Here is a 9,441-nt window from a genome sequence, read left to right on the forward strand (position 1 = left end):
TAAACTCAATCACTCACTCACCTTCATCTACCTGCTTCCTTTTCTCTTCACACTCCTGCTCTGCTCTCTTTATCTCTCTATCCTCACGCATCCCTCTTTTTGGTCATCCCTCTTTTTGGTCCCCATCAAAGATGTGGTGATTTGGATTCTAAATGTGTCATAGCCTACATATCAGGAGATTTATGTAGCATTAATAACAATGATGTTCTTTTCTCTTGTCACTGATTGTGTTCTCTCTTGCCTCTTCAGAGTCAACAGAAGTGAAGGACAGTCTTGATGACACCCTCCAAATCCCACAATGCATGTCTACTGGGGTGACCAAGGACTGCGCGGGGGTAGGGCAGAGGTCAAGGAGCCCCTGGACTGCTGAAGCACTTTGGGATACTGGAGGATATGTGTTGAAGGAAAGCAGAGACAGTGAGAGGGAGTTTGAAGGTGCTGGGTTGGTGCTGCTGTTAAGTATTTTCGGTCACAAGTAGCAACCAGTATGGGGAGGAGGGCTATATGATTGAAACAGAGGCTACCTCAGCCACTACGTTTTAACATTCTTCGATCCTCAGATTTCAACATGAACACAAAGATCGGAATCGATCTGCTAAGAAAAAGATGAACCTGTAGATAACATTTTTATACATTTTGTATCTTTTTCAACAGAGATGAAGAAAAAAAATCTCTTGTGATGTTTTGGAAGATTGTGTCCATGTGTGGTTGTGAAGGAGATGTGAATGGAATCTGTTGCTATGGGCGATAGCCCTAATTCAATCCCAAATTCCACTACCATTATCCCGAAACCTTTCCTCAAACCTGTCAACTATGTTTATAAAACTAGGGACTGGGGTTGGTTAGTGTCGATTGGATGAGATTACAAGACGTGATAGGATGAGGAAGATGTTGGGGGGCGGGTGATTGTAAATAGGAAGGAATTCTAGGAAAGCGGGATTTGATAGAACAAATGATTGTGAACAAGAAAGAAAGCAGATATACTTTTATATTTGCAAGGCTTGATGATGGCTTGATTATCTCCTCATTCTTTAGACATAATTGTTCTGTTAATCCAAGACCCACTGCATTTGAATGTCGAACATCTATTCTACAGCATCATATAGCTCTCTGTGCTACTATAAATCACAAACAAAACATATCAGCCATAACAAAGTATTATATCAGACATGGTTCCATATCTAACGGTTTCTCTGCCTGAGGATATATGGTCCATTTATGTGTAGAATATCTCTTTTCAATGACCTGCTGTAATATCATTTCATGTCTTTGGTGGTATGTTATTATAAATGTGACACTATAATTGCCAAAAAATGTCCCCAGGGGTACCCCCAATATCCATCCTTATCCATGTTCCATCTATGTTTAGCTGCTCCAGTTATTTAGCTACTGGCCAGTTATTTTTTCACAGGATTTATTATTGCAGTACCTTTAACTTGTACAGACATAAGATTTTATTTTATTTATGACGATCATATTTCTTACTTTGTAATTTTGTGAGAGAGGATGTAATGTTTCCTATGGCCTGACTCTCCCACTGTGACAAAATGCATTGAGAGAAAAGAACGAGTGAGATGACAAGAGTCAAGAGGAAAGACATTGATGTGATGATGAAGGGATAGAGAGAGGATGGGGGATTGTCTTTGTCAGTTAGTTTATTCTGGGGTATGTGCTATCCAGTCAGCATAGGGGGAATTTGAAACAGCTGCTCCTCATTTACCGTGGAAACCATACAAGAGAAATGTTGCACATTAAAAAAAGAACTATTCCTAACAAGATGTGTTTTCTGTGAGTGACATTCCCTGATGAAAACAAGTGTTAGCAGAGACCAGTTTTGACAGTTTGTTTCCGGAGGCTCTTCTCTCTCAGGTATTTTTATTTGCCAGGTGTCTTTTCATATTCAGAGATATCCCCCAGCCCATTACAACAAAACTCCCCCTGATTCTGAGCAGCAATGAAAAGGAATACTAAAACAAAACTCACTAAAATCTGAAACTGTCAAACTGAAAAAAATCATTGTCAGAAAATAAGAGCAATAAAAATGTAAAAAGAAACAAACGTCAAATGATTTGATCGTGATCCTCAATGTCCGCGTTACTAGAGGACAGTCGTACCTCTTCCCCTATCTTCTTCAGCTTAGCCTGATAGTACCTATTTCTTTTTGCCTGTAGGCCTTCTTTCTGCCTCACCGCCTGTCTCTTATCATCTAGAACCTTCTGTTCCATCTGTAGAAGCCTCATCCTCTGATCATGTTCCAGCTCCGACAGTTCCAACATGCGCGGCCCATACCGTGGGTCCTCCGCACCTCGCCCTGCCACTGCCACCAGAGAGGTGAGGGGTCGTGTGGTGGCCCGGGAGGTGTAGGGTAGGTCAAAGTTCACAGGGCAAGAGGTGAGCAGGCTAGCGGATGAGGCAGCTGGGATGGGTGGAGAAGGGCAGGAGGGGGACGTCCCAGACCCAGTGGATCCACTGTGGGTGAGGGTGGAGGCATTGGGCTTGTTGGTGGAGGGGGCCAGAAGGAGTCCACCACTTCCTGTTAGTGCTGTAAAGGAGGTGATGCCGATACTCATGTCTACCTGGTCTTTACTCTCACACTCGTGGGAAGACATGACACTGGGTTAGATTAACTGTACTGTCAGACATTCTGTTCTTATAATAGAATAACTTTCAGTTAATATTGAACTGTATTGACATTTTCATATGTAAGATCATCATACAGAGAGGATTGTCTATGGAGATGTGCTCTAGCTGAGAAGACACATTACCTCCTTGTGACTGTACAAATATAAGCCATTCTTACTAATCTGCTAGAGAACCAGTTCAGATTTAAGTATAGCTTTTGTATGACTGATGCCTTTAGTGAGGTCTAATGCTTTAATATTTAATAATTCATCCCAACTGTTACACCGAGAAGATTGGACAATCTTCTCAGGGTAACAGTTGAGATAATGGGACAATTCAGAGTACAATGCATTTCTCATCCCTGGATTGATGTACGTTTTCCGAGCCATATCTCGTCCGGCTTCGCGGTGTCTTGATCTACACAGGAAATCTGTCTTACCCTAGTGTAGCTGTAAGCAAGCAGGTCAGATCTACTGGCTACGTGAAGTAAGGTATTGAAAACAGGGGTGCCAATCCGTTTTTATTTGTATAAAATCATCATTTTTTGGAGCATACAATATTTGTATTTATTTTATATTTTTTGGGGGGCTAATCTTTATCAAGGGTGCAAATCATTTTGGACTGACTATGTGTGTGAGCAGATGACACCACATCATTATATCATCTGAGGAAAACAAATATTATAAACTCAATGTGATGAGCTCATCTTAGCAGAGTGTCAGCACAGAGTAGTGCTTCTACACCTGCATTGCTTGCTGTTTGGGGTTTTAGGCTGGGTTTCTGTACAGCACTTTGAGATATCAGCTGATGTACGAAGGGCTTTATAAATAAATAGGATTTGAGCAGTGTGGTATCACCTGCAGTGGGGGAGCCAGGCCAGAGGCCGGTGTAGCCCTCCTCTCTGTCCATGTCGTCCTGGTTGGAGAGGAGGTTGGGCACCATGGCCGTGATCTCTTGCTGAACCTCGGTCAGGGCCGTGACAGGCAGGCCAGTGACCACCTGCTTCTGGCACCGGTGCAGCACCTGGCGACTCTCCACTTTCAGCCTCTTCCACAGTGTCTTCATGGTACCCACCGAGCTGGGTGGCCGGTCAGGGAAGGCAGCATTGAAGACGTTCACCACCTCGCCCCACATGGCATTGCAGTGCACCGTGGTGTTGGTGTCCTTCCTGTAGTCCTGGACTGTGTGAACCATGCTTTGAATCCTCTGCAGGAAGTAGAGCTTTTGCTGCATGGTGAAGTTGGGAGTGAGGTACGACATGGTTGTTGGTTGCCAAGGCAATGGGGTGGAGCTAAGGGGTCTAGTCCTGCTCTGGTTTTGTGCGCTACCCTATGGGACTCCCAATCACGGCCGGATGTGATGCATCTAGCTAGCATTCAGTTGAATTTGAAACAAGGTTGTTTTTGGTGACAGTGTTTGGTGTGTGGTTTAGTCTAATTTGTTGACCTGATCATTTGCAAGAACTGCTAGGTGCATGTATTTACTTGGATGTGTCATTGTCATGAATGGTACTGTGATCCACAGTAGAGCATCATCTTTACTGGGAAAACCAACCAGTTTGGAATGTTCTCACAGTAACAGATGGCTGTCCACTGTTACATCAAATTACATGATGAACACGTGCAGTGGTCAATTCTGTGATTGTTAATCACGCACAAAATCATTTGTTTTCCGGGTTTGAAATAGAAGGACACACATCAGAACGAAATTCAAATGTATATGAATACCTGCAGCAAGGTTGAGATTTTTAGAGGCGTCAGCCGCAAGGATTCCAAATTGTTCATCCACCTATCGAATGCATTGCTTGCTACCTTAGCAGGTTTGCTAGATAGCATTACTGTCAAACTAATACACCTGGGATTCCCCATTTAAATGCACGTATGTTTTATGTACATTTTAAATTACTCACATGCAACCAGACAGCAATAAAAGCGTAAACACTGAGTGGCCAGGATACAAAATGTAAACAACAAACCTGCGTAATTTACGCAAATAGCACGTTCGACTAGTTTTTAACCAATGGGTATCAATTCTATTGCGATTCATCTGTCAGTGTAGACATATTTGATTGGATCCGTGGCATACACACTACTCTGGCAGTGGAGGAACACATAGGTGGCTAGATAGAACCAATACACGAAATGAAAGGGTTCTCCTATATAGATATGTAAGTAGCTAGCCATAGTATTTCTAATACAGCAGTAGCCCTGACATTGCTAGCTAGCTTTATATATATATATTTTTTTATTATACAAAGTTATTAGCAGTATGTCATCTCGCCACTTCGATACAGCACAACCGGAAGTGATTTTTGTAGCAGATTACCCAACCTTTTTTCAATCCGGGACCTTTGAGACGTCCCTACCTCATTTGAAGTTAACACTTAAAATGGGTTGGTGAAGGTCAGGGTATGGGTTACCCACGGACCTTTCGCTAACTCTTTTCCTAACCTTAACCTGAAATTCTCCTAACCTGCTACGAAAAAGTAACTTCCGGTCATAGCTGTATCGAAGCGGCGTGAAAAGTGTTTCTCATACTGTGTTTTCCTGCCTTGGTTTTGACAATAAGTCTGAAGTTGTTGTAAATTAAACTTGTTTCTTTCTGATTCTCATTCATAAGAGAAAGAGTAACATAACGGGCTAAAGCCACAAATTATCAATCTAATGTTACAGCACACACACACATAGCTAGTATCTAGCAAGTTGACGTTGTCACACTACAGAAAAAGGCATTTGAATAAGAGGATTACTGGCTACTTCTGTATGTGTCCCAGGTTGTCAGGTACTGTTGAGGAGAGGAGCTCAGTGATGATGGAGACTGCAGCCCTGGTAGTGCCTGTCACTGCTCTGGAGTTCCTAAGGGAGGAGTACCTGCTGACAGGTAAGGGATCCCTGGCTAGAGAATACAAGACCGTCCGTACTGTAGAGATCCTATTAAATTACTAATATTCAAATTCCTAATTCTCTGGTTATTACCGCCTAATCAAAACCCTAGCATTATCAATCTGATCTGGGCCATGTTCCAAGAAATGTATAAACTGCATCCTTTCTCTCTCTTTTTTTGACTCTGTTGTGGGACTGGGGAGGTGGGGGAGGGTGGGCCGGACACTGAATGGACACCGGGCTGGGGGAGTGAGGGCGGTCAGTGAGGGAGGGGAGGGCCAGGGCATGTGGGTGGCCACCGGGGGGCTGCAGATCGAGGAGTCCAGCTATGGCAGGTGGGGGGTGAGAAGAGGGCGAGGGACCTCTTCTCACCCCCCAGGAGGGACCTGGGCTTCCCCTCCTGTGACGGGGGTCCTGAGTTCAGGTCCTGTGTGTTAGAGGTGTTGAGACTTATGGGTTGGGGGTCTGCTGCATCCAGGGAGGGGCTGTGTGCTATAGGCAGCCTCCGTGAAGGGGTGCATGTCTTCCCCATGTCCCAGCCTGGTGCAGGGGTGTTGTTGAGGGCAGGGCCAAGGAAAGGTCCACAGTGTGCTGTGGGTGGCACAGGCAGAGGGACGGGATACCTGCAGGTGTCCGGGGCAGAGGGGCTGGTCTATCATTGGCAGGTGGAGGTAGAGATGAGACACAGGACTGGATCTAAGGGTAGAACCACTGTGCTCTCCTGCCTTCCTGTGCGAAACGCTGGCTCACTGCTGTAGTTTACCTCAACCATCCACAGGGGGCACTGTTGCTATGTGGAAACAGGAGAGGATCGCTGCTTCTTTTTAAAGGGAGAGAACACCCGAAGCAAGGGGTGACGTGGGTGTGAGCATCGCGGACAGCTGTACAGCGCAGGTAGAGATAGCTGTGTGAGTCTTGAGGTTCTGAGGGTCTATCAGTCATGCAGGGGGATGGAGTGGCTGGAGAGAGTTCTGCTTCTGGAACCCCAGGACTCTGAAGATGACCTCAGGGTCCAGGAACTAGAAGGGACTGGGTCTGGGAGTGGTAAAAAGGCCCACTTTGTGATCATGGTCTTTCACTTGGTCCACCTTGTGGTGTGGGACACACATCAGGGTGCAGTACCAGGGGGAGGAGGTAGAGGGCAGCAGAGTGTCTACAGCGCCAGTCTCAGTGGTCAGTGGCTTTAGCTCACACTGCCCTTCTGACTGCCCTAAGGATGCTGAGCCCTGCTGATGTCCACCTCCCCTGACCAGAGGGTGTTTGTTGTGGCTGGCCAGTACCTGACTCAGCCAGCAGGGAGCGCTCTTCTCCCATGGCATAGTAGGGCTGGAGGTATGGATGGGGGCTGGGCCTGTAGTTGGGGCTAGGGACAGGGGCTGGGTGGTTGTCCGTGGACAAGGGTTACAGCTGCTGAAGGTAACAGACATGGAGGATGGAGGGAACGGGTACCATAGAACTAGAAGAATGATGTGTGGGACATGTGAAAGAGTCTTTTCACCAGACAAGACAACATGATGCTTCAAAGCATCTGACATGGGGGGGCGATGGGAGGTCTGGATGGGGGTCAGTACACACGTTTACAGGGGGACAAGACTGCAGCAGATTAACGTGAATTTTGTAGTCACATCCGAGTGCCATCTTCACTGAGGAGATACAGGGACAATCAGAAAAAGGCTACGAGAGAGAGAGAAGGGTTTGAGTATGGAAATGGACAGCAGAGGTGAATAAATAAGTAAACTATTGAGAGAATGTTAGTTAAAGAGCCAGAGGATGGAAGGAGGGGATGCCTTCTGACCAATGCCGTATAAAAACAACTGTATCTGTGAATACATACACATTGCTTCTGACAGGCTCAATGAGAAATCTCTGGATTTGTTTTGTTTCAATAGAAAGACCTGTAATTCAACTGTCTGTGCAGAGTGAGAGAAGACTCATGGAAGGAATCTATTGATGCCTGAAGGGAGTCGGGGCTGATTGGTGAAGTAATTTACTGTAAGCACAGTTGGACAGAAGGCATTGTCTGCTGAGAGGTTAAAGTGACAAAGGAGGTGTGTGTGTGTGTGTGTAGTGGTGTGTGTAGTGGTGTGTGTGTGTAGTGGTGCGTGAGGGATACCTCGGCACCCCCGAGGGAGGAGGAAAGACCCCCAAGTTGAGGACTAGCCCTCCACACCCACCAGAGAGGTACTTTAGTTAAGATGGGTAACATTGTTGTCATGTGTTATTATGGACTAAAGTAATGGACTGTGATCTCTCTGCTCTGTCGTCACAGGTTATAGGCACTATGGTGTTACGGGATTGGTTGCCTATGATTGGCTCCTCTGGAAGGAAACCAGCAGGTACTGTGAACCAACTAAGGTTTCCCACCACTTAATTTAATAGCGCTACTATTTGAACCTGCTTCACTGTCTGTGTGTTGACTTCTGGTCCATGACTGTTTAAAAGGCCAGCTCCTTCTCCTCTTGCTCTGCATCCTCTCCTACTCCTTCTCATATCCTGTTTCATCCCCTCTCATCTCTGTTGGCTCTCAAGTGTTTGTTTTCCTCTGGCTTTGTTCTCTGTCAACAGACACTTGATCCTGTCAACAGAGACACACAGGGCTTGAAATAATACACAATGCACTGTAAAGCTCACAACAACAGTTCTTGTGGTGAGATGTTACCCCACTCTTCCACCAAGGCACCTGCAAGTTCCCGGACATTTCTGGGGGGAATGGACCTAGCCCTCACCCTCTAATCCAACAGGTTCCAGGCGTGCTCAATGGGATTGAGATCCGGGCTCTTCGCTGGCCATGGCAGAACACTGACATTCCTGTCTTGCAGGAAATCATACACAGAATGAGCAGTATTGCTGGTGGCATTATCATGCTGGAGGGTCATGCCAGGATGAGCCTGCAGGAAGGGTACCACATGAGGGAGGAGGACGTCTTCCCTGTAACGCACAGCGTTAAGATTGCCTGCAATAACAACAAGCTCAGCCTGATGATGCTGTGACATCCCGCCCCAGACTATGACGGACCCTCCACCTCCAAATCGATCCCGCTCCAGAGTACAGGCCTCGGTGGAACGCTCGTTCCTTCGACGATAAACGCGAATCCGACCATCACCCCTGGTGAGACAAAACTGCAACTCGTCAGTGAAGAGCACTTTTTGCCAGTCCTGTCTGGTCCAGCGACGGTGGGTTTGTGCCCATAGGTAACGCTGTTGCCAGGGATCCTGTACCTGTCCCGCACTATAACTGATTGTAGAATATAAAGTGATATGACTAAAACAAATAGGCTGAAAAAAGATGTTTCCCCATTATTGGGAGAGAATTATTGTGAACATATGCCACATTATATTGAACATTAAAGAGATTCTCCTGTACTTTTGTGTACTTTTTAGCCAGTAGTTCTGAAAGTAGCGCCTACGAGACAAAAGTGGTCACCAAAAATGTCTTACTATCTCACATGTGTAGATACAGTGCCTTGCGAAAGTATTCGGCCCCCTTGAACTTTGTGACCTTTTGCCACATTTCAGGCTTGAATAATTTTGCACGCCCAATTTTTCAGTTTTTGATTTGTTAAAAAAGTTTGAAATATCCAATAAATGTCGTTCCACTTCATGATTGTGTCCCACTTGTTGTTGATTCTTCACAAAAAAATACAGTTTTATATCTTTATGTTTGAAGCCTGAAATGTGGCAAAAGGTCGCAAAGTTCAAGGGGGCCGAATACTTTCGCAAGGCACTGTATCTACACATGTGAGATAGTAAGACATTTTTGGTGACCACTTTTGTCTCGTAGGCGCTACTTTCAGAACTACTGGCTAAAAAGTACACAAAAGTACAGGAGAATCTCTTTAATGTTCAATATAATGTGGCATATGTTCACAATAATTCTCTCCCAATAATGGGGAAACATCTTTTTTCAGCCTATTTGTTTTAGTCATATCACTTTATAT

General features: G+C 45.4%; 1 protein-coding gene across 1 annotated transcript in view; it reads left to right on the forward strand.

Annotated features, from left to right (window-relative positions):
• The window catches only part of LOC110492320 (cadherin EGF LAG seven-pass G-type receptor 3), a 51,509-nt gene extending 50,612 nt beyond the window's left edge, over nucleotides 1-897 (forward strand). Inside the window, exon 35 of the mRNA XM_036947316.1 lies at nucleotides 250-897. Within this exon, the coding sequence (XP_036803211.1) occupies nucleotides 250-277 (28 nt within the window). The 3' untranslated portion in view covers nucleotides 278-897. The remainder of the gene's footprint in view (nucleotides 1-249) is intronic.
• Nucleotides 898-9,441: the final 8,544 nt, after the last annotated feature.

The sequence above is a fragment of the Oncorhynchus mykiss genome, chromosome 16 (assembly GCF_013265735.2).
Source record: "Oncorhynchus mykiss isolate Arlee chromosome 16, USDA_OmykA_1.1, whole genome shotgun sequence".
Taxonomy (NCBI): Eukaryota; Metazoa; Chordata; class Actinopteri; order Salmoniformes; family Salmonidae; genus Oncorhynchus; species Oncorhynchus mykiss.